Source organism: Prionailurus viverrinus, chromosome C1 (genome assembly GCF_022837055.1).
Source record: "Prionailurus viverrinus isolate Anna chromosome C1, UM_Priviv_1.0, whole genome shotgun sequence".
NCBI lineage: Eukaryota > Metazoa > Chordata > Mammalia > Carnivora > Felidae > Prionailurus > Prionailurus viverrinus.
Window position 1 is genome coordinate 1,289,881 of NC_062568.1, and position 23,862 is coordinate 1,313,742.

A 23,862-nucleotide genomic window follows, 5' to 3' on the forward strand; every position below is an offset into this window, starting at 1 on the left:
ATGAAAATCCCTGGAAGTAAGAAAACTGGGGGGCCTTGGCCGTCCGGTACTGCCTGGCCCTGGACCAGTGTCCCTCAGTCTTTTTTTTTAGATTGTTCCCTAAAGAGCCTTCTTAGACATTTTTTCCTGATTGCACCCCTACCCATGAAGCCTTAATTCCCCGAGTATATGACATATCTGTTGATGTGCATCTCTGTACTTGATACATAAAAAAGTAAGGTTTTCTTCAGAGAATCCATTTTACCCGGGGGTGGGGGGAACAGTATCACCCCCGTGGAGAATGCATGCTCTAGATTTTCAAAGAGACCTCAAGGACACCTGTAGGCTTCATTAACACTCCTGCAGGACCTGTGTAAACAGCCAGGTAAATTTTAATAAGACCAGCCTCCTCTGTGATCAAGAGGCATCTCTGGAGAATATTTATGGTCGCAAGGCAAAAACTGTCAAAGACTTGGAAACTGACCTAAAGACAGGCACCAGAGGAGGTCTTGGGGCTGTCTGCGGCAGCTCAAAGATTATGGGGCCTCAAGCGGGGTGCACCCTTGACCCCCCGTGATTGTCTAGGCTACGTTATCTGGGGACAGAAGCTCAGTCCTAGGAAACTGATACGAATGCAAATGCTTCCTCCCTAGCAACAAAAATCATTGCTGTGCCTGGCAATGTCAACGACTTTTGTCTGGTTTAACAGATTGTGACATTCTGCTGGCTCCTTCACTATTCAATGAAGAACGGAAATCTCCGAAACAGGTTAATTTCGAATGTGCCTACGTGTTTAGTGTCTATGTATTGCCACTGATTATTGACGAGGGCGCATGGGGCGAGCTGAGGACAAAGTACAGGCTGACAGCACCCTCTCCCCACCCCCGCCGGGTGGGATACGTGTGATATTCCCCAGACACTCCTGGCTGCCCAAGAAGAGGGGAAAGGAAAGAAAGCAAATGGTTGACTGATGGAGATCGAGGTCACGTAGGACGGGAGTCTCCTTCAGTTTACGGATGACTTAGTAACGGAAAGAAAAAGGCAATCTTATCCAGAACCTAATCTCCAGAAACCTATAGGCTCCGTTTCCTGGAGCCCTCATATCACCCTCATCGAGATGTGGGTGACGAGTCCAGTGACGAGTCCTTGAAACAGACAGAGTGACCTCCCTCTAGGAGCCCGGCTGCCTCGATGATGACACTTTGTTAAGGGTAAAAGGGAATCTTGGCTTCACGTTATCCTGACCCCCCAGGATCCTGTAAGTCTGCTTTAACATATAAAAATTCCTTTATCTCAACTCCCCAAGATACATGCAGGCAATCATACTCCAAGCCTATGGCCCCCTGATATACATCTGAAGGGTCTCATGACTGAGGTTTTACTCAACAGTTTTTCTAACAGCAGCCAGCCCCTCAAGGACCTGGAAACCTTGCTTCAAAATTCCTTAGAGACTTACGCTGTCCCTAACCCCCTCCCAACCTGAGGTATATAATGAGTTATCTGTCACAACCCAACGCAGCTCTTTCTGCCCACAGGTCCTGTCCCCATGCTTTAATAAAATCACCTTTCTGCACCAAAGACGTCTTAAAGAATTCTTTCTTGACCATCGGCTCTGAACCCCCCCATCACCCCAAAACCCCATCAATTATGGCCTGGGTGTTAATCATGCTCTTAAATGTTTTCTATTTCCCGACACCTCGGGGCCTCGATGACCCTGGAGAGCCCACCCCTCCCAGGCTTAGCCAGTTACTACCAAGAGCAAACAGCTCCCCAGGGAGCATGCTTTTCAAATGCAAACCAGCCAGTCCGAAGCCGGTACCATCCACCTGCTCTCCCACTGGGAGCCACTATCCACCTGCCCCTAATGACCCCAGGGCCACATGCCAGACAACCAGGGACAGCCCCGATACCCAGAGCCCGCTGAAATTGTTCACACTAGCCCATCTTCAGCCTGCTCACCCCGCCTGTCCCCTCCCCCCTCCCCCCACCAGAGACCACAATATAGACTCTTGCCCCCGTTCCCTCCTCGCTCCCTCTGTTTCCTGGCCAACCCTGGTGCTTGCTCATGTGGCCCTGCATGATATGGCCTGTCCCCTCCCCCCCTCCCCGCACCTCCTAATAAACCCACATTTTAAAAGTCTGTTACAAAACCTTTTGCCTATCTTTGCTCCTCACAGCTGCCACCCATCTTTCAACAAAATCAAGCTTTCTCTAAAGAATTCCTACAAAGATCTCCCGCACTTCCCAGCCCCAAAGGCTACAGGACAGTCTACACTCCAGCAGTTCTCAACGTGTGGTCTCCAGACCAGCAGCCTCAGCATCACCTGGGAAGGTGTTAGAAATGCTGATTCTCAGGCAAGCCCCACAGACCTACTGAATCAGTAACTCTCAGCACGGGGCCCAACAATCTGGGTCTTAACGAGCTCTCCAGGGGACCCTGATGCTCTGCCCCAAACTCTGCCCTGTCTTGCCCACCGCGATTTCCCGTCACACCGCCCATCACTCCCTCCTACGCCTTCCACCCCACTCTTGACCCCGGCTAAGCAGTCTCCGGGCTGGCCCAGCACTTTGCACCCGGTTCTCCTACGTCTTGGGTGCCCCAGGTCTACCTGCTTCACTCCTTCAACATCTTTGTGACTACGTTCGTGAGCCCTAGGACAAGAGCTCCCCAACCCACCGTGTCAGAATAAGGCAGCTTTTTAAAAATTACCAAAGCCCCAGGCTCCCATGGGTCCTGTGAGTCAGAGCCTCACGGTCTTGCCCGTGTCTGTGCCCCAGCACCCAGCCCTGTGCCTGCGATGGTCAGTAATGTGTGCTGACCCACGGGTGGCTGGGCTCCGAGGCGGGGCCGGGGGCCAGCGGGCCCTACCTCGGGCACCTGCAGGCAACGGATGAGAGCGTTGATCACCGCGGAGGGCTCCGTGGTGGCCTTCTCCGTGATTATCACCGAGGCCAGCATCTTCCGCATGTCAGGACCTGCCCCCCCAGCAGCGTCCGTCTTTGCTGACCCGCTGTCCATGATGTTGAGGAGGTTTGTGACTTGTTGGAAAGTACCTGAGACAAGGTGGTGCAGGGGTGGCGCTGAGGTGGCTGTCGCGGGAAGTGCTCCCGCGCCCAGGTCATCCCGACGCCGCCGGGGAAGCCATGCTCTTGCCACGATTGGGCGGGGCCTCTCTGTCCTCGTGCAGACAGAGAAACCGAGACCTAGGCTGGGACACGCCCTCAAGGAGTCAATGGCCAGGACTGGACGGGACAGGAATGCAGGGGTGGGGCCGACTTTCTTACCTCCGTCATCGTCAGGCTCCAGGGGTTCCGGGTCCTCCGTTTCCTCTGCCGGGTCCTCGTTTGAGCCTACCACTGCTTCTGTCATCTCCTCCACAAGCTCTTCGGAGACAAGATTTGTATAAAATCGTTGGCGTATCAACACAACCCGAGAGACCACCGCTCCCCCAAGAGTCACACCCTGCATAACCCTCTCCCCTTCAGTGTGGGCAGAACCGGGACTTGGCTAGACCCGTGTTCTAACCAGTAGACCGAGGCCAAGGTGACAGGAAGCCACTCCCAGGGTCATGTGCTCTCATAGCAGCCTCTGTGTCCTAGGGATGGGAGAGGGAGTCTCGCGCTAGCCTTGAAGCTAACGGCGTGGCCTAAACTGCCTGTGGAAGGGACCCTGTGGCAAGAAGCTGAGGACATCAGTCCTCCAACCCCATAAGCTTGGAAGAGAACTAAGCTCTGGAAAGGATGTGTCTGCGCCAACATGAAGGCAGCCTGTGAGACCCCCTGACTCCAGATCCCCGGAAACCGTGCGATGATAGACGGGTGTTGTTTTAAGCCACTGACACAGCAGTGGCTAACTTGGTTAAGAAGGGCCCTTCCTCTCTCTTCTCTCCACACCGAACACTAACGATTAATGAGAAACCCACCTCCGCCGTCCACGTTGCTCCTCTCAAGGAGCTCTCGTAACATCAGCAGCTTCTCAAGGGTTGACCAACAACACAGATGTCAAAATGGAGGACTGAATGCTCCCAGATCCATTCGCTCCCTGACCAGAGTTCCCCAAGCCTGAAACTCCACAGGCTCTTCACCGTCCTGAGCTCTTTCCCTCCTGGGAATCTGTTGAAGAGCTACTCTGGGACTTAACTACTGACCTTTCCTCGGAGTCCCCTCCTGGTTGGGACAAAAATACACCACAAGGAGAGGATGCCTAATACACATAAAAGGTAATGTGGACAAGGGCAGGTGGGTCGTCAAGGAAGTGGGATGGTTGGCTTCTCAGCCGTAATGTGGATGAGGAAGAGGTCTCCTGGCAGGGTGGGAGGGTTTCACTAGAACCATCACCGTTAGGTCGCAGACCCTTGGAACTCTGAGATCTAACTGCCTTCCTGAGTCTTGATCAACTGAGGGCTTCAAGGAGTGCGCAGGGCCCTGTGTTAAAACGCCACATTATGTTGTCATTAGACGTTTCTTTTATCCATATGTGCGGTGGAATACGATGGCCTGTTTGGGAAAGGGGCATAGTGGGAGCGGGCGTTATCGACTACCACATCCCCTGGGGATGCCCTGTTGGTTTGCAAGCTCCACAGAAGCTTCCGGGGTGAAATCTGAAACTGGCCTCTGTACTCAGAGGGCGGGGAGAGACTGAAGAAGCCACTCTATGTTGGCAGGTGGCAGTTTTCATAAGCAGGAGAACTTACACAGGAGTTTCATCTTGGGCAGCATCAGGACAAGTGTATCTCTGCATCCGCCAACCACATCTTATAAGTTTATACAGAGGTCTTAACCGGGTTCAGTCACCTGTACCGTCAAGGTGGCCTCAACACCATCTCAGTATCCCAAAACGATCTCCTTGGATCATCCTCTGGGAGTGGGAAAGGCAAGCAGAACCCACATTCCAAGGACAGGAGAGGGGATGCGAAGCCTCCGATTTCCCAGGTCCAGCTCACAGGTCAGCTGGCAGTCATGTCTTCTCATTGACCTCTTCACTTCCACCCTGTGGTCATAGGACCTCCGGGTGGGAAGATGTGGTCAGGGCAGCTGGGGTGGGATGGGTGACAGAGGGGTCCTGGGAAGAGGACTCTTCCTCCCCAAGGACTGGGTGGCTTACAGGATGGGGCAGGGGGTTCCCCCTGACAGGTAAGAGAGCAGGTACCCCATTTCCTGAACCAAAAGTGGAGCCCAAGATTTTCTCGTCAGTTGTAGCTGTAACAGGCCAGATCAAAAGTTTGAGCAACGAAATATTGGCCTTTGGAAACTTGCTATGCATTACAGAGCAATAGAACAAGACTCAGAGCCATGTAGGTCCACGACGGCTTAGTGAAAATTCCCACTCAAAGTTTGCCCATGCGGCCAAGAGGCCTGCTCCTCAGTCTCTGATAGTGGGATGCTTTTTGCCCTTTGCAGCCCATTTCTACTTCATTGAAGCCAGATGGTTGGAAAATGAGCTTCGCAGGCATGGTGCTAAACCCTTCTTCCCCGTAAAATTCCTGCATTGTTCCTCACTCTGCCCTTTGGAGACATACTGACCAATATGGAAGAGACACAAGAAGACAGTTATCACATGCCTCGCTTTCGTGGCTACCTCTCCCACTCTTCTCTGGGCCTGCTCTTTTCCTTCAAAGATCATTCAAATGACACGGCTCCCATTCCGTTCCACAGACCCTACCTGCCTGCCCGCTGTAAGCAGCTAAGCACAGCTCTCCATGTAGAAGTGGATATAGAAGTGGGTAGGGCATGCCTGCATCCTCTGACAGTCTAAAGACCCAACCCATGGAAGATCGTGGGTTTAGGGCCAGCACTGAATGTATCAGTTAGCCACTGCTGTGTAACAAACCACCTCAAAGCTTAAGGACAGAAAACAACCATTTACTGTTGTTCATAAATCTGTGGGTCAGCTGGGTAGTTCTGTTGCTCTGGGCCATCTCTAGCCATGGAGTTGCTCGTACATCTGCAGTCCACTGGTGGGCTGGGTGAGGGCTGGCTGGTCTAGGACAGCCTCCCACAGGCACCTGGCAGTTGGCTAGCTATTGGCTGAAGAGGCTAGAGTGATTGGGACACATGTCTGTCACACAGTAGGGCTCACCCAGGCTGTTTTTACAGTAGGTAAGTGGGCTTCAGGAACAGGAAGGCCTCCTGACGCCTAGACCCAGAAGTGGTACCCACCCACTCTGTCACATGCCACCAAAGCAGGTCACAGGCCAGCCAGGACTTGAGGGGTGGGGAAATAGATCCTCCTCTCGATGGGAAGAGCTGCAAAGCCACATTGTCAAGGGCCTGGCTATCAGGAGGGGTGCAGAAAGGGGCCGCTTTTTTGTCGCACATACAATGAGTACAGAAGCCATGGAAAAAGTGAGATGCCCCTGCACATACTATCCAGAGAAGACACTAAAGCGATGAGATCAAGGACGAAGAAGAGGGCTGTACTTGGTTTTCTGAAATGAAAATGCTTTTTGGGTTTCTTTTTCAGGGTAGGGCAATAACATTTGACTCCCGTATAATCCATTCATGAAATCGGCCACTCTCGTGTGCTGTCACTCTACCGGGCTACCTCTGCTTCTACAGGAACTAAGTTGAAAATAAGTATCTGTAGAAACCCGTGACTTTAAATGCACGAGAAGCACCAAGGCAGGATGTGGGGAAAACGGACACAACATAAACGTGTAGTGGACACATCCGGGAGCCTGTCCCCGGCTCACTAGCTCCCTCTCCCCTGACCACCGGGGTCAGTCATGGCTTCTGGTGGCCATGTTTTCCCTGTGCAACCCCTCCCTCCACATTCCTGATTGGACGACCAAAAGTTCTGTCATACTGGTGTATTATTTGTGGAATTAGCACGGGTAGCGTAACAGCAAATAAATACAACAATGAAGAGAAGAACACCTAAGAGATAGAATTTCTATGAATTTATTAATGTCTTCAGTTGTGGAAAACATCAGAGAAAATACACTTGTGAGACACTGTGCTTTGGGCTTCCCTCAAATTCAGATCCATTTGGCACACAAGCCATGATGATACCCTTGAGCCCACCACTCATCAATTTTATACATCATTCTTTTCCCTAAAGCCAGAAATCAGACACTGTTCTCAAAAGAACCTGTGCCAATGATTTATTTTGTTAAGTTTATTTTTATTTATTTTGATAGAGAGAGAGAGAGAGAATGGGAGAGAGAGAATCCCAAGTAGGTTCGGTGTTATCAGCACAGAGCTGGATGCGGGGCCTGATCTCACGAACGCAAGATCTCACGACCTGAGCCAAAATCAAGAGTCAGACGCTTAACTGAATGAGCCACCCAGGTGCCCCTAGGTCATTCATTTATTTCAAGTACAAGGCACTATGCCCTAAAGGAACAAATGTTTCCTTCTTTGTATACACAAAGTGACATCTGTGAAGCATGAATGCAAGTTAGGACCTGCCATTAATGGTGACAGAATTGATCGCAACAGTCTACAGAAGCCAGACGACAATGTTAGAGCTGTCCTTCCAGGTAGAGGGGGTAAGACCACCTGGAACCTGTGCCCCCAAACAAGCCTCATTTGCTGAGTAAGAAAAGTAATGGGAAGTGCAGGAGGCACCTGTCCAACCCCCCTGGAAAGTCATCTGAAGTGACGAACGTAGTCCAAATTAAAGATCCTAAAGGGGGCAGAAAACATATTCAAGTATCTCTACCTCTAGATCTGACTAGCAGTTAGATTGCTTTTATTTTAAAGTTTGTTTATCTGTTTATTTTTGAGGGGGGGGAGGGGAGGGGCAGAGAGAGAATCCCAAGCAGGCTCCACGCTCAGTGCAGAGCCCAACTCGGAGCTTGACCTCACAACCGTGAGACGATGACCTGAGCCAAAATCAAGAGTCAAATGCTTAACTGACTGAACCACCCAGGCGCCCCTAGATTGTTTCTATTTAAAAAAAAAACCACGGGGGTATCTCCCTTAGGGCTAAGTATTTCTTGAATAAGCATAACATAAATTTAACGTTGCCTCTGGTTGCAACTTTGGGTCACCTCACTTCCCACCCACCTCTCAGTGTGTCTTAGACTTGTGAGATTTCTTAACTCGTCCTTTTTTCCCAAAGCACTTCCGGCAGCCGAAGGCGCAGCATTTGTACATGATGAAGACAACGCCCAGCACAATGGCCAGGAGGAAGCCGATCACATCCACAGAGTGGTACTGGTACCAGGTGAGATCGTGGGCTGCAGGGCGCAGGTGCGGGGCCCCCTTGTGCCTCATCACGAACTCGACCCAGAACACAGCCAGGTCCAGGGGCTCAATGGGGCGGTCCTTGTGCAGGCTGGACAGGCGCATGATGTTCTCCTTGTAGCTAAACACAAAGACAGTGACGTGAATTCTGGAACACCAACCATACCAACCATCCTCCCTCTAGGCTTGCTGTGGTTGGGAAGGCTCCCAGATTTTACAAACTTGGTAGAGGAAATGTGTTTCCATTATGGCCAAAAAGAACACATACACACACCATACATCTCTCTCTCTCTCTCTCTCTCTCTCTCTCTCTCTCTCTCTCTCTCTCACACACACACACACACACACACACACACACACACACACTAGCTGGTCTTTATCTCTGAAATTAAAAAAAAAAAAAACGTAGAAAGAAAACAAGAAGCCAAAATTATAATATTAAATTATTTGAACCTAGCTTCCTGTTTTCTTCTCTTCTTTTTCATGATATTTTTGTAGGAAATTAGATGACTCTTTATAATAAGAGAAAGAAATAAAGGAAAAGGTCATGTCAGAAATTATGAGCAGTTTCCCTCTCACGGTTTTAAACAATCACATCTACTCAAAGTCAAAGCCATTGGTAAGTGCCCTCGCAAGGTGGCGGCATACTTTCCATTGGTGAAGCATCACACCGTCCAAGTGCTAACTGTAGCATGAGGCTGTGTCTATGCAGCCTGGGAAACAAAATGGGTTTTTGTTTATTTTAGACAGCGTTGGTAGCTGAATCGGAACATCCACGTCCAAACTGGGTTAGATGTTTCACCCTTAGTGTGGATGCACTGTGAGAAGAAAGAGAAGGTAGGGGAGGAAAAAAGGAAAGGAAAGGGAGAAGAAAGAGAAAAATAGAAGACACTTTTATTCAGGAATAATTATGATAATTGCCACCTTTAAACAGGTCTGCCATTTTATTTGGATACATTATTGTATTGTGATAACAATATTTGACCATAAGGCCTGTTAAACATCTTCTTTTGTATAAATCTTCTCTTAAACAAGATAGATTTTCTATAACTTTCATTCACTCATTATTTATTGAGCACCTGTTATGGCCTGGCTGCATCGTCTGATGTCTTTATTTTATGTCCCCGTGTAGAGTGTTGGGAACAGGGAGATTCACAATTAGGTAGCGAGAACTCACAAACAAATGCAGTTAGCTAAACTCTCAGGCTGATTGATGAACGTTTTTAAAAAATAAGAGAACTTTTACCAAGTCATTTTTAGGTTCCAGATAGTCGTCTGTATCACGGAACAAAAGATCAAAATTGCATTACGAATGTGAACCTCAGGAACGAGTTTTGTCAGCACGTGGAGAGAAGTCGGGGTTCCGTGGCGCCGATGTGTGAGCAGCACATCCTGACCCCAACAAGCTGGGCAGCCGGAAGGCGCCATTCAGAAGAGAGGGATGGCACCCACCGGGCACTCTGGGCATTTACCCCTGGGTCACGTGGGCTTTTCTTCTCCATCCATTGGCACCACACATGTGGGCACCCCACCTCTCCCCCATTTTTCCTTGCCCAGCCTCACTGTGTCACCCTGTGCAATGTCTCCTCCCATCTGAACACACTCCAGTTTTCCACATCTGTCCTTCTAACTGATGTCTTTTTCAAGATGAAGCAACTATGGGTGAAGACTCCACTCTCATGGAGACACACACATGCACACGCACTCATACATGCACATGCACACGCGCGCTGTTAATTGTTGGATGAAGTCCACCCTGGCTATCACTTCTTCCCACAAGGTTTTGACCAAGCTGTTACTAGTGAACTTGACATCAATACAATAAATTCCACACAAAGACCATTTGATCTGATGGCTTTTGCCTCTTGAATTCTTTCAGAGCCATATTTGAATAAACTCACCTTTGCTTTATCACAAGCCTTTGGGATATCACATGACACCCCCCCCCCATTTATAAATCCCCATGAACAAAATTTCTCACGGGTTTCAGTGCTAGGGAGAACTATGCTTCTAAGCTCTTTGTTTTTATCTTATGGACACTAGGTTCATTACGGAATATTTCTCTCTTTGTAGAATCTCGTAGAGTAGACATCTACTTGTGACAATATTTTTTAACAAATTGAAGTTTTAAGCCTACCAAGGGAAATAATATTTAAAATCAGTTTTGGGGCAGCTGGATGGCTCAGTTAAACGTCTGATTCTTGATCTTGATCTCAGCTCAGATCATGAGCTCTAAGTTTGTGAGATCAAGCCCCACATCATGCTCTGCACTGACAGCCTGCTTGGGATTCTCTCTCTCTACCCCTCCCCCACTCGTGCTCTCCCTCCCTTCCTCTCTCTCTCTCTCTCAAAATAAATAAATAAACTTAAAAAAATTTTTTTTAAAAACTTTTTTTTTGAATTTTTTTTCAACGTTTTTATTTATTTTTGGGACAGAGAGAGACAGAGCATGAACGGGGGAGGGGCAGAGAGAGAGGGAGACACAGAATCAGAAACAGCCTCCAGGCTCCGAGCCATCAGCCCAGAGCCTGACGCGGGGCTCGAACTCACGGACCGCGAGATCGTGACCTGGCTGAAGTCGGACGCTTAACCGACTGCGCCACCCAGGCGCCCCAAAAAAAAAAACTCTTTAAAATCATTTCTATGAGAAGTTCTCTAGGAATTAAAGCATCCTTTAATGAAATGCATAATAATAATCCCAAAGTCATCTTACTTATTAACTAGGTTTTTATGTATTTGTTTCCACATTTGAATATTTATTGTGAATGAGATGGCCAAGATACAAGTAGTATTCCTCTGTACATTTTCTCTTACCTTTTGTCATTGATGACAGCTTTTAGGGCATTTGCTAAATCTTCAGAAGTCATTTCCAGGACGTTCAAGGTCAATCCAGCCCCCCGGGTCTCCATGCGCTTCGCGTTTTCCATCTGATCACCAAATAAGGGCAGCATCACCATGGGAACGCCGTTGCATATCCCCTCGTATATGCCATGGGAGCCAGAATGTGTGATGAAGGCACGAGCCTTCGGGTGACCTGAGAAGCAAAACAGGGAAGGATGCCAGCAGTCAGGTCACCGAGTTGCACGGTCTGACACCATCTATGCTCTGCAAGCATGCTAAGGACTCAGTGCCATCCACATGTGGCTTTTGCAGAAAGCCTTTCTGCAGAGGAAAACGTGGGGTGAGATACCCCACGAGGTAAAAAGCAACGTGGAATACGTTGGCCATGATATGTTCCAGCTAAATAATCCTTTAGAACAGCCACACGCAAGCCACTTTCGTAATTGCACTTGGGTTTGACCTACACGCCAGAGCCTGCTCACATACCAAGCAGATCATTTTGGGGAAGCCACTTGACAAGTATTGTGTTCTTCGCAAGATTTGGTGGTGGAGTGCCAGTATACCGCCACAGGACCTTGCAGAGACAGGAACAGAGTTTAAAAACACAATGATTCCGAAACATCTGCCACAGTAGCTAGAATGTAGAGTCCACTGAATGAACATAACCTTGGCAGGGGAGGGAGGTGTAGCAACTGGGAAGGCTCCTGGGGACTGGTAACAAGCTGTGAATTTGTGCAAATCCACCAAGCTGTACATTTATGACTTTTGCACATTTCTGCACTTGGGGGGAAAGTTTACTTAATAAAACGAGTGGGTGTAGAATTATAGGCGCAGCAATATAAGAAATGAATCCTGTGTCCTGACCAGCAGCTTTTTTTTGTAGAAATACTCCTTATGTAACATGAAGAAACACGGTCCTGTTCATTTTGTCGATAAAATCAATTCTCCTTCATACGCTGTTGACTTTCTTAGAGAAAATGAGACCTCCAAGGAAAGCAGACCGCGGTTTAACAGAACAGTGGAGAGTGACATGGTAAAAAGACCTTGGGATTAGTAATCAGGAAGTCGCAGGGAACCCCAAGCCTAAAGTCCAACTGATAGGATTAACTCCGATACCAGAAGTCTGGGGTTCCAACTCTTGTGAAGATACAGATACAGAAGGTACAGAATTGTATGGCATGTTCTTACTGTCTGAGGTATTTTGCCCAAAGCATCAGCAATTTCCATAGCTGTCTCCTTGGGAATGTCTGAGACCATGGAGCCCAAAGAGAAAACCACAATTCCATGCTCTCCAGAAGCATTAACATAGGCTTCAAATTCCTAGAACCAGAAGAGAAATTTACAGTTAATTTTCTTCTCACGTTCTTTGGGAACTGCATCCATTCAGCTATGAATCCCATCTCTTCATGTTAAGAATATGCGTGTCTCTCTGTGTGTGTTAGAGACACACGATATTAGCGCATGTTATAGACTTCCTTCCCCCGTTATTCCTTCCACAGGAGGAAGGCTTCTTGCTTATCTGGTTATCTTCTGGGTCTTCTTTGAGATGCAGAATCCAGGTAGTGTGCCAAGTTCCCAAAGGAAAGGCAATCAGAGGGAAGACCAGATCCACTTCCCAGGGGCTTCAAGCATCTGAGCGCATCTTGGGAGAAAGCAGGCTTTCGGGAAAGGGATTGATGGAGAGAGCAGCAGGCAGTGTGGAAGGAGGGAGGAAAGGTGGATGAGTGTCACAGAGAGGGGAGAGAACCGTTTAGCAGATTGGTGAAGGGAGACATTGGGAGAGAGGAAAGCTGCCCAAAGAGAATTTCAGAAAGCTTTCTGCAGACTCTAAAACTCCTGCACAGCCCCCTTAAGAAAATCCACAGTAAAGATGTATATTACTTTTCAAGGCTTCTGGAATATTCCTTTTATGTTGAAAGAACGAATGAGTCAAGGCACGAAGCCGCAAATAGTGTTGAGGATGAGGCTCACAATTAAGGAAAACCCTCAAATAGCCAAGACAACCTTTAACAATTCTTGCTTTCCCACAGCCAATACACGGGGGTGATTGGGGATCATATTCATGTCAACTCAGTGCTGAAATTTAACCAGTCAACCTGGCATTTCCCCACCTTTCCTGGAGAAGAGCTTTCTGAAGAATGGAAGTCAACTTTCCTGCCTTAGCAAGAACATACAGAAAGACACCTGAATCTCTCTTTGCTGCTTTCATAAAGTACTGTCGAAAGCAGAAAATCTCCCTAAGTGTGAAAGATACAAAAGCGGAAGAGAAAACCTTGCTAAGTGTGCATCAGGATCTGAGCCCCCTCTGTGGAGTTCAGAGAAGGTCAGGGGCATGTGAGAAAACCCTGAGTACCCAAGCCACCAGGGGGAAGGATAAACAGGCAGTGAGTCTCAACCCACCCAGCACATGACCCCCCCCTGGAGTGTTCATGTCCCGTTCCAGAGATGCTTCCGTGTCCTGATTCCTTCGAGCAGTATATCCTTCGCCGCCATCCAAGGAAGATTCCAGCTGCAAGGCGGCTCCACTCCTCCAACCGTGACCGCCATCGGGCATTGCAGCCTTGGCTGTTAGGACAAAGCTCAAGACAAAGCAGTGGGGCTTGTTTCTGAAGACACTTCTGGACCAGATGACCCAAGGAACAAGGAATGAAGAGCAGAGAGGGGCTGTGTGACAAGCCCTCCACCTGGGCCTTGCGTGCAAGACCACGTCATTAGAAAACGGCGGGGTCTAAGTCAGCCTTTCCCATTGCGGATACTGCTCTATTGCGACGAAATCATCTTCTTTTTCAAGGAGCAACTTTTTTTTAATGGAGTGGGTTTTGGTGTATTTGAACTGCGAGTGGTTTTCTAGTGAATAATGAACCTGACAACTACTGGAAGATGAACGATCTGTGGTTCCCGTGGATGAAGCAGGGGGATGGGATCTTAGAAGTGTCTGTGTGTATAAGAGTGAGAGACAGTGATGGTGGGGACCCCACTAGTAAGTGCAGATCACAGATTATGACCTATCGAGGCCCTACCCCTGAAGTAATAAGGAATCGACTTTAGAGAAGGATGTCAAACAAAAGCTCTGAGAGGTAGCAACCAAAAATTAATCCAATCAGAATAGCAGTATTAGCTGCATTGAGTCATGAGTGGTGGCTGTGACCCCCGGAAGAGAGTAAGGAAGCCCCCAGACTCAACCCTCAGCGATAATCACAGCTCAGTCTGATCTGACCCCAACCTTCAAAGCCAACTCCAGAGTACTTGGTCATCAGGCAAAGTACATACACACTCAGGCATGCACACATGCATGTGCACAGGCACACACACACACACACGCGCACACACACACAGCATGGCAATCCCACATAGAGGAAACAGAGCAAGGTGTGAGTATGGCAATTTCCCCCCAACTGTAGGTTATCAATGATCTAATTAACTCCCTTAGAATCTCCCAAATGGTTTTCTATGTCTCCCAAGAATGCCACGGATATTGAGACTGTGTGATGCGGTAGGGTTTGCCCAGAACTGAGGGGTTTCCTGGGATATGACACTTTCAGTCCCGGACAGACCAGAACACTGGCCACCCCGGAGTGACACGTAGAAGACTTCTGACAGGCCTCAGCACACATGATTTTAAGGGACTTTTTTTCAAATTTGGTTCAGAGCATGGCCAGGAAAGCCCCAACATGTCCTCAGGGGTGAGCCTCCTGCCTGGTCCTCACCCCCATCCCATCCCAGCAGCTCTCTTCAAGGTTTCTAGCTCCTAGTGGCTGTGTCCTGGGCCTTCTCCATGGGGCTCATCTGAAAGGTTGGGGAGGCCAGCATCATCCTCCCCACTGCCATGCTGCATTTTTGGTTTGTGGCAAAGACCTCCTAAGGATGGCTTTTCTGAAGTCCTTCCTCCCCAGGATGCACTACATCCTTCTTTCCTGGGGAAAGATGGCTCCTCTCCAAGGACCTTTTGAGCTCTTTCTCCTGAGTGAAGGTACATGGCTTATCTCACTTCCCAGGACCTTCCCTCCTGCATGAAACCCATTCTTCCTCTAACTATGTCTACAAAGGGCCATATCTGGTTTCACCTCCTTGCACACTCCTCCACACCCACTCAGCACCCAGCCAGGTGTGATTACCGTAAAAAGGAATCCACAGGTCCGTAAACACCCAAAGTTAAATAGCAAGACTAAAGTTTAAATGTCACAGAAGTTCATCTACAGATCACGGAAGGGCAAACTGCAGAGCTGGTGTTGTCATGGGCAACGTCCACTCTCGGCAAGCTCTTCTGGGATTTAATAATGGTGAGGTCCACACCCTACTGGCAAAACTTCCCATGAGCCTGGCCCTAACTCCACAGACTCTGGTATGGTCAAAGAGTGAGGGGGCGGCTGGGTGGCGCAGTCGGTTAAGCGTCCGACTTCAGCCAGGTCATGATCTCGCGGTCCGTGAGTTCAAGCCCCGCATCGGGCTCTGGGCTGATGGCTCGGAGCCTGGAGCCTGTTTCTGATTCTGTGTCTCCCTCTCTCTCTGCCCCTCCCCCGTTCATGCTTTGTCTCTCTCTGTCCCAAAAATAAATAAACGTTGAAAAAAAAAATTTAAAAAAAAAAAGAAAGAGTGAGGCGGTGTGTTAACTGAAGATAATCCTCGATTCCTCCACCTCTTATCCCCTTCCAAAATGCACGAGGCCACCTCTGAAGTGAAAACACCTGCCCACCTCATTGAAGTCTTTAACAGAGATCCTAGCTTCTGCTGAGAGCTTAGTATTTTGAGTTCCAGGCCTTTATTAGATTTTCTCTTCCCAAATGGCTTCTGTTTCTCAAAACCCTTGGTAAACATTTGGCATGTTGGAAACCAGTTGCTTTATCACTACACATGCAGAGCCACTGACAAAGACCACAAGCTTCCTTGCTCACCACTCTCTCTTCTCTCCACCTCTAAGTCTCTGTTCTCACCCACCTTCTCTTTGGGTGTTTTCCTCAGACCCAACATGTCTGGGTGGATATCATCTCTGAATCGCTGCTGTCCACAACGATGGTCTCTCACTCTGAGCGGGGAACGATATCTTGGAATTCTTGAGCTTCATTCCTTTGCTCTTAATGCTGTTCTACTATCTTTTGTCCATCAGGCATCCCACACATGTCTGATGCCAGGTGTGCTTTCCCTATAGAGTAGGGACTTCCCAGAGTCCCTATGGACTCTCCTTCAACGTTTATTTATTTTTGGGACAGAGAAAGACAGAGCATGAACAGGGGAGGGGCAGAGAGAGAGGGAGACACAGAATCGGAAACAGGCTCCAGGCTCCGAGCCATCAGCCCAGAGCCTGACGCGGGGCTCGAACTCCCGGACCGCGAGATCGTGACCTGGCTGAAGTCGGACGCTTAACCGACTGCGCCACCCAGGCGCCCCTGGACTCTCCTTATCAACTAAATATTGCATCTTTATTCTTGAAGATCAGGACTTTGACCAAGAGCATTGGGACCAGCACGATCTCTGCTAAAGGAATGGGAGCATGGAGTAAGATTCTTTAATTAACAAAGGGGATGTGGGGTGCCTGGGTGGCTCAGTTGGTTGAGCGTCCAACTCTTGATTCCGGTTCAGTTCATGATCTCAGGGTTGTGAGATCAAGCCCTACATCGGGCTCTGCACTGAGCATGGAGCCTGCTTGGGATTTTCTCTTTCCCCTCCTCTCCCTCTGCCCCTCTCCCCCACTTGCACTCCCTCCCTCTCTCTCTCTAAAATAAAAAATAAACAAAAGGGAAAAAAGAAAATGAATAGCAACTTGACAAACCAGCAAAAATCAGGAAAAGGAAAAATGACCACATAAAATAAAAAATAAAGTAAGTTGGGAAAGTTAGAATCCAATCTATCAATTTTTAAATGAACTGCAAACTGGCAAAATTCTCTCAACCAGGTTAAAAATATCAGCTCCATGTTATTTAAAAAGAAAAAAAAGAAAACTTGAAGACAAAGGGGTGCCAAAAAGACACTAGGGAAATAGCAAGATAGTGCAGGAGCGGTGATATTAATATCAAAAAAGTGGAATTTCAAGTTAAAAATATTAAGTAGGACAAAGAGGGCTTCTGCAGGTACAGTTACAAAGTACAGTTTACAAAGACATTCTCACACTGAGGCTTGTTTGCACCAAACAAGGCAGCAACTAACACTCAGTCAGCACAACTCACCACTTAGAGAAATTTACAGGGGAAAAAATATATGGAGGGGCACCTGGGTGACTCAGTCGGATGAGTCTTGACTCTTGATTTCGGCTCAGGTCATGATCTCATCATGATCTCATGGTTCGTGACATTGAGTCCTGCATCAGGCTCTGGGCTGACAGTGCAGAGCCTGCTTGAGATTCTATCTCTCTCTACCCCTCCCTCCTCTGCCTCTCTTTCTCTCTCTCTCAAGATAAATAAACTTTAAAACACACACACACACACACACACACACACACACACACACATATATATATATATCAATAAATGATGCTAAAAACTATGATACTGAGAAAGACAGTTGATAAAATTCTGTAGCCACTCCTGTTAAACATCCTAAAGAAGAAAATCATTTAAATAAATAAAGGCTATTTGCCAAAGAACAATGGCAAACATAATACAAAATGATGAAATGAAAATCAATCTTCAGGGGGCACCTGGGTGACTCAGTTGGTTAAGTGTCTGACTCTTGGTTTCGGCTCAAGTCATGAGCTCACAATTCATGGGTTCGAGCCCCACATCAGGCTCCATGCTGATAGTGTGGAGCCTACTTGGAATTCTCTCTCTCTCGCCTCTCTCTCTGACCCTATCCTGCTTGCATTCTTGGTCCCTCGCTCTCTCTCAAAATAAATAAACCTTAAAAGAAAAAAAAAGAAAATCAATCTTCATTACAATCAGGAGCAAGAATCCTCGTGATTGCCAACATTATTCAGTTATTTTGAAAGATTCTAGTGAATTCAATAAGACCAATATTTGAGGGGCGCCTGGATGGCTCAGTCGGTTGAACGTCTGACTTCAGCTCAGGCCATGATCTCATGGTTTGTGGATTCAAGCCCCACATTGGGCTCCATGCTGACAGCTCAGAGCCTGGAGCCTGTTTTGGATTCTGTCTCCTTCTCTCTCTGCCCCTCTCCTTCTCCCACTCTGTCTCTCTCTCTCTCAAAAATAAATAAACATTAAAAAAAAATTTTTTTTAAATAAGACCAATAGTTGGCATGGAATTTACAACAAAAGAAATCACATTTTCTTTATTGATGAAAGCCAGCCTACTGGTTTTTTAAATGACAGAATCAATATTTTGAGTTGGCTGAATTTTTATTTGGGGCTGAATAGTGAGTAGATAACCAGCTACAGGCAGAAATGGAAAAACTATCACATTCACAGTAATGACCAAAAAAAAAAAAAAAAAAAAAGGTAAAATACTTAAGAAAATCTTACCCAGAAAGGAACAGAAAAATATGAAGAAAACTACAAACGACTTGATCTTTGGTTAAGGTAATATTTGAAGTAGCACCAGGAAGAGCAAGACTCTGGAGTATAAATTTCCTTGCTAATATATATTAGGTGACAAACAGAATAACCTGCGGCCCATAGATACCATGAAACATGGAACGGTTTTAAAAACTAGATATAATATTTAGAACCAAAAGGACATTCAGGACATACTGATAGGTGAGCAGTGGGGATATATTGTTACCTTATTCGTAAAATGAAGAACAAAAACTTACCTACAGGTACCTATATTTGTATGTAATTGTAGGAGTCCAGAAAACTGGTGAAGATCACTGCCTATCTGGTGACTAGTCCTCAGTTCATGCCCTTTGTTGGTTTTCATTCATTCCTTTAACAAACATTTGGTAAGCGCCTATTAGACTCTGATATTTACGCTGATATTTACACCAATCACGGGCAGACCTTTTGCCAAGTGTTAAGGATGCAGTGACGGGCAGAAGTGGTCCCCGCCCCCACATGTATGGAAGAGATGGTCAATAAACAATTATCTAAATGAAATGACTGTGGTATTTAATGGGCTATGAAGGAAATAGCACAGGACGCTATCTTGGAGAGAAGGACTCCCTGAGGAAGTGATATCGCAGCTCATCTGAAAAATAAGAAGACAGCCACCTCACAAACTCAGGCACAGCATCCCAGAAGGACAGACCGTCAAGTTCAAGGGTCCTGAACCGGGAAAGATTTTGGAATGTCCCAGGAGTAGAAAGAAGGCCAGTGTAACTGGGGACATTCCATGCAGGTTTATAAACAAACCCTTCTATTTCAAATGGAGTTTCTATTATGCATGCACATCTCCAAAGTTTTAAATTTCAAAGTAAATGTCAAACAATCATTTTCACTTGGATCCTATATAATGATGCCAAAAATATTTCTCTTTAATTTCACTCTTAACTTGGCCATGCTGACTAGCTCTCTTTCCTTTGATCTATGATGTGCCCACTGGTTTGGTAATATTTCACCTTTTCCTATATATGAAAGAAAATTATGACTGGTTTTCTATTAACATGAGGTTTTGTCGTTTTGCTTTCTAAAAACTCAACACCATCTCCTTTCTTAAGCAGATAACCTCGTCAGGCACATACTTCTCCAACAGGCCTGCTGGTCTGTTGGGGTATCAGAATCTTATTGGTAGGAGTCACCAGATGTCGCTTCACATTATGGGGGAGGAATCAGAGCCTCACAGAGGTGATCTGGTCATGCGGCAACGGAATGGAGGCATCCACACAGCACTGGAATTCTCCCGCAGGGATCTTTCTGCTTTCTAGAGTTTCTCCTTGCCGTGACATTAACATGATCATTTAAAATGTGAATCACAATGGAGTCACCCTGGAAATAAGATTCAGTGCTGTCTGAGGGTGAGTAGAGTCCCTTTAGTAGAGGCCAGACTCAGAATCTGCAAAGTGCCTAGGTTACCAATGGATCCTCAACCAATACTTGTGAAATAAATGAATGAATGCCCACTGAAATGTGACCTTCTTGGAGAATCCTTCCCAACCTCCCAACTGACAGAGACTCTCCTGCTATTCTCTATCACCTCCATTGAGATGTGGGAAGAAGATTGTGAATGCTATGTTTTTGCATCCCTCAAATCTCTATGGGAAAAAAATTAACTTAGCAGCATTGCAGAGGATGAGACTCAGGACCTTTCTGCCGAATGCCAGGATCGGACTGTCTCATGTTTACTTATTAGAAGACAGGGGACTGCAGGACCCGGCTTCCTAGCAGATTATCGAGTAACTGGAGCTTCAACACCAGAAACATAAAGGCAACTTGTGCCACCATGGTCCATAGATGTCAAAGAATTATTCTAGCAGTCTTGAACCTTGGGTGTCTAACCCAGTCAAGGGCAGGAAGGTGCATGCTGCAGATTTTTGTGCTCTGCAAGGATCCCTGAACTCACTGCTCTGTGCTTATGGCAATTAACCTTTGTTGCATCTAATTGGTTACTCTCCACTGGAGCCCAAAGTATGCTTTCTTAAAGTGTCCTATACAAAGAAATAACCCAGAAGATGATTCCCAAGACAGATACAAATTACGACCCCAGACCGGGGAGATTTGTACAGCAGAAACTAACGAAAGAGGGCATGTGACACTACCTCAGCGTGCTCATTCAGCATTTGTCAGGGGCAAGTTCATCCATCCAAAGTACTTGCAAGGAGACAGGCTTGTAAAGCTCCCCCTCAAATACACACCTGGGACAGTGGCTTTTTGCTGGCACAGTTGATCCCACCAATAAAAACCATGTTGGGCATGATGGGCCTGGAGTAATCCTTTACAAAGTCACTTTTGAAAAGCCAGACCGATGCGGAGCCCATAAGGTCCTGGACAGTCACATCTTTCTGAAGGACTTCCGAAGCAAGTGACGCATATGGGGAATAAACCACATTGCACAGGAAGCCCTCTGACACAAGGATGAGCATGTTCTTCACCCGCTGTAGGAAAGTCATGTGATCTGAGTTAAGGGACAGAACCCTGGGCACATAGGATGGTGGGCTGGGGCAGCGGGTACCTTGAAAATCTAGGCCGCATGGCAGTGAGTTCAAGAAGAACACGACAGGCAGTGCCAGGCGCAGGGCCACGATGGGGCCACAAGGAAGGAAAGGGTCTGTCAACACGGCATCGAAGCCGCTTTCCGCCAGGGAGGCCATCAGTTCCTCGTCGTACAGCAAGTGGGAGCAGGCAGACAAAAGCAGAGCAGAGTCCTTCTTGACCCTCTTGTATGTCTTGACCACACGCTGCAGGAAACGCTTCTTCTCAAAAACCTCGAGCCCGAGACCAGTGAAAGACGCTTCCACGTCCTCCCTCTGGAATGGGACGGGGTAGCTCTTCAAGGTGTAAAACGCTCCTTCTTTAATGTACACGGAGGCCTCAGGAGCTATGACCACTACGTCGTGTCCCCGCTGGTGCAGCCGCTGGATGACCCCGAACAAGCTCAGCCAGTGGCTGCCGTCCATCGGGACCAACAACAGCTTCCCGCCCTGGGACGGAAGGGGATTCAGGGCACACAGCAGCAGGCTCAGCACAAGCGGACGTGGGCCCCGGGACCTCGCTGCCATGGTTCTCCTGTATCGGCTACCGAGCCTCTCACCTGCCAAAAGTTTGCCCTCCTCTACTTATATGTCGCAAGAACCAATCTACACTCAAAGTTAATGTTTGATTGTATCACATGACTGTCGCTGTCAGTCAGCTAAAGATCGTGCAACTAACGAGGGCTAAGAGCTTTTCTAGGTCTCTTTCCCCACCCCCCAAGTATTTTTATTTTGTATTTATTTACTTTCAAGTTCTTATTTTCATTCCAGTTAGCAAACCTACAGTGTAATTTCAGTTCAGTTCATTTCAGGTGTACAATACGGTGATTCAACACTTCCCTACATCACCGGGTGCTGATCAGGACAAGCGTACTAGGTTTCTCATTAGACAACAACCGTTTGACTGGCTGGAACTCTTTTCCAACCACTCAGGTCCCGTTCTTGAGGGGCCAGAGAAGGGAATGCAGCACCAGCACCTTTGAATGGATTAGATGAGTATTTCCACGGACCAAGAGAGTGTCACCATAGAGGGAGAAAAAGGCTATGGGGTGACAAATTAGACTTCCTTTTCAGGAATGAAATAGAAAGCAAAATATGTCTTTTTAGAAAGGAAAGAACACGGGGTAGCTGGGTGGCTCAGTCGGTTGAGCGTCCGACTTCAGCTCAGGTCATGATCTCTCAGTTTGTGAGTTCGAGCCCCGCGTCAGGCTCTGTGCTGACAGCTCGGAGCCCACTTGGGATTCTCTGTCCCTCTCTCTCTCTCTCTCTGCCCCTCTCCCCCTTCTCTCTCTCTCAAAAATAAATAAGCATTAAAAAAAATAAAATGGAAAGGAAAGAACAAGACACTGCAAGCCTACTTTGGGCCCGTGGTAACCTTGAAGAACGTTCCCCACAGGTGACTCAGGGCTCTCTGCCCAATCACTGCCTCATTTTTTGATTCATTCACCCAGAAAAATACCTACTGAGTCCAGCGTGCACAGCGCTGGGCCTGGGGCTGGGGCTGGGGTACCAGCAGAGATGAGTCCAGATGAGTCCCCCACCTCCCCAGAACTCTGGTTCCACCGGAAGGGACAGACTGACGACGCAAACAGGTGAGCAGATGCATGAGAGGCACGCCAGGAAGGAAATGAACGCCGCTGGCTAGTGAATGGCGGGAAGGGAAAGCCACCTGAGTGTGCCACACACAGAAGGCCTTTCCAGGGCAGATCCGCGTTCCCTCAGAGAGGCAGTGAGAGAGCACTCTGTCAGTCAGAAACGAAAATCGGTAAGTGAGCAAAAGTAAGTGAAACCGTGCTTGTCACACAGCCCCAAGGCCCAAGGAAAGCAGATACTCTGAGAAATTCTGATGACCCCATTGAAGCAAAGGGGAAAGGTGAACAGAAACAGTAAGAATGTATACTTACTGAGCACGCACTAGGTGCCAAGTGTGGCGTTTAGCACTTTACAACACATCTTATGTAATCCCCAGAAGTATCCCCTTAAAGCAGGTACTATTATTCCCATTTTATAAAGGAAGACACTGAGGCTCAGAGACACAAGGTGATTTGCCAGAGTCCTGAATTTACTAAGCGGCAGACTGAGATCCGGGCCCCAAGCGTCAGAGCGTAGAGACCTTGCCCTTACCTACAGCTCCCCCTGGCTTCTAGCAGTTCCCAGATCTTACAGCCGGGTTCAAAATGTACAGCCAACTAGGAGTCAGAAGGAAAGCTGTGATTGCCAAGGTCATTACTCAATTGAAATAAATGGAGAGAAGGCAGAGGGCAGGATTTGGGGACCAAGCAGAATGTGCTCCCACAGCAACACCCAGCACTAGCTGGAGCCCCAAAAGATCAAGTGAAGGGTCAGAGAGCAAGTATGGGAGTCGCAAATAGAAATGCCCCTCCCTGGGGCACGTGGATGGTTCAGTTAGTTGAGCGTTGGACTTCAGCTCAATGATCTCACAATTTATGAGTTCAAGCTCCACATCGGGCTCTCGGCTGCCAATGCAGAGCCCACTTGGGATCCTCTGTCTCCCTTTCTCTCTCTCTGCCCCCCCCCCCACTTGCTCGCTGGCTCTCTCTCAAAAATAAAATAAACATTTTTTAAAAATGCCCCTCTCTAAGAAATGGCAAATCCAAGTGCAGACAGAACTGATCACCTTGCCCTTTCTTTTGGAGATCACTGCTGTACTCTACAATCCCAGGATGAGAGCACAGACCCTGGCATTTTGACCATGGACGTCACTGGCCACCCATATTCAGGGACCTGTTAGAAGGTCATGGAGAAAATGCTAACTTTAAAGTTTTGATGTCCTGTGGGGCATATTCACAGGGCCTCCCTCATTCTGGTGCACAGAA

The 23,862-nt window shown here is 47.6% G+C and overlaps 2 protein-coding genes and 1 long non-coding RNA gene across 10 annotated transcripts in view; 1 reads left to right on the forward strand and 2 right to left on the reverse strand.

Annotated features, from left to right (window-relative positions):
• Window positions 1-3,990, reverse strand: part of MROH2A (maestro heat like repeat family member 2A) — a 44,832-nt gene extending 40,842 nt beyond the window's left edge. For 7 of the 8 annotated variants that reach the window (XM_047870844.1, XM_047870845.1, XM_047870842.1 and 4 more), the window contains exons 1-3: window positions 3,903-3,990; window positions 3,265-3,363; window positions 2,849-3,033 (exon numbers count right to left, since the gene is read on the reverse strand). In XM_047870844.1, coding sequence (XP_047726800.1) covers window positions 2,849-3,033; window positions 3,265-3,363; window positions 3,903-3,945 — 327 coding nt within the window. In that variant the 5' untranslated portion in view covers window positions 3,946-3,990. Of the gene's footprint in view, window positions 1-2,848; window positions 3,178-3,264; window positions 3,364-3,902 lie in introns of those variants that run through there. The other variant, XM_047870848.1, reaches the window with a different exon arrangement.
• A 402-nt stretch (window positions 3,991-4,392) lies between these two features.
• LOC125172584 (uncharacterized) lies at window positions 4,393-9,551 on the forward strand. The gene is made up of 3 exons (XR_007154758.1): window positions 4,393-4,924; window positions 8,045-8,149; window positions 9,430-9,551. It is a non-coding gene; the product is annotated as an uncharacterized LOC125172584 (long non-coding RNA).
• LOC125172580 (UDP-glucuronosyltransferase 1A1-like) lies at window positions 6,864-22,177 on the reverse strand. The gene is made up of 5 exons (XM_047870850.1): window positions 20,690-22,177; window positions 12,199-12,330; window positions 11,497-11,584; window positions 10,984-11,203; window positions 6,864-8,290 (listed from the first exon to the last, which is right to left on the reverse strand). Exons 1-5 carry the CDS (start codon window positions 21,551-21,553, stop codon window positions 7,993-7,995), a joined length of 1,602 nt encoding a protein of 533 aa, XP_047726806.1. The 5' UTR covers window positions 21,554-22,177; the 3' UTR covers window positions 6,864-7,992.
• Window positions 22,178-23,862: the final 1,685 nt, after the last annotated feature.

What these genes read in the sequence shown, in the direction of transcription:
- LOC125172580 (XM_047870850.1), bottom strand. Translation starts at nt 21,553, where the DNA reads ATGGCAGCGAGGTCCCGGGGCCCACGTCCGCTTGTGCTGAGCCTGCTG. An exon ending in GCAAAAAGCCACTGTCCCAG is followed by an intron (nt 12,331 to 20,689) that starts GTGTGTATTTGA and finishes TTCTGGTTCTAG; the next exon opens with GAATTTGAAGCCTATGTTAA. An exon ending in TGGGCAAAATACCTCAGACA is followed by an intron (nt 11,585 to 12,198) that starts GTAAGAACATGC and finishes TGTCTCTGCAAG; the next exon opens with GTCCTGTGGCGGTATACTGG.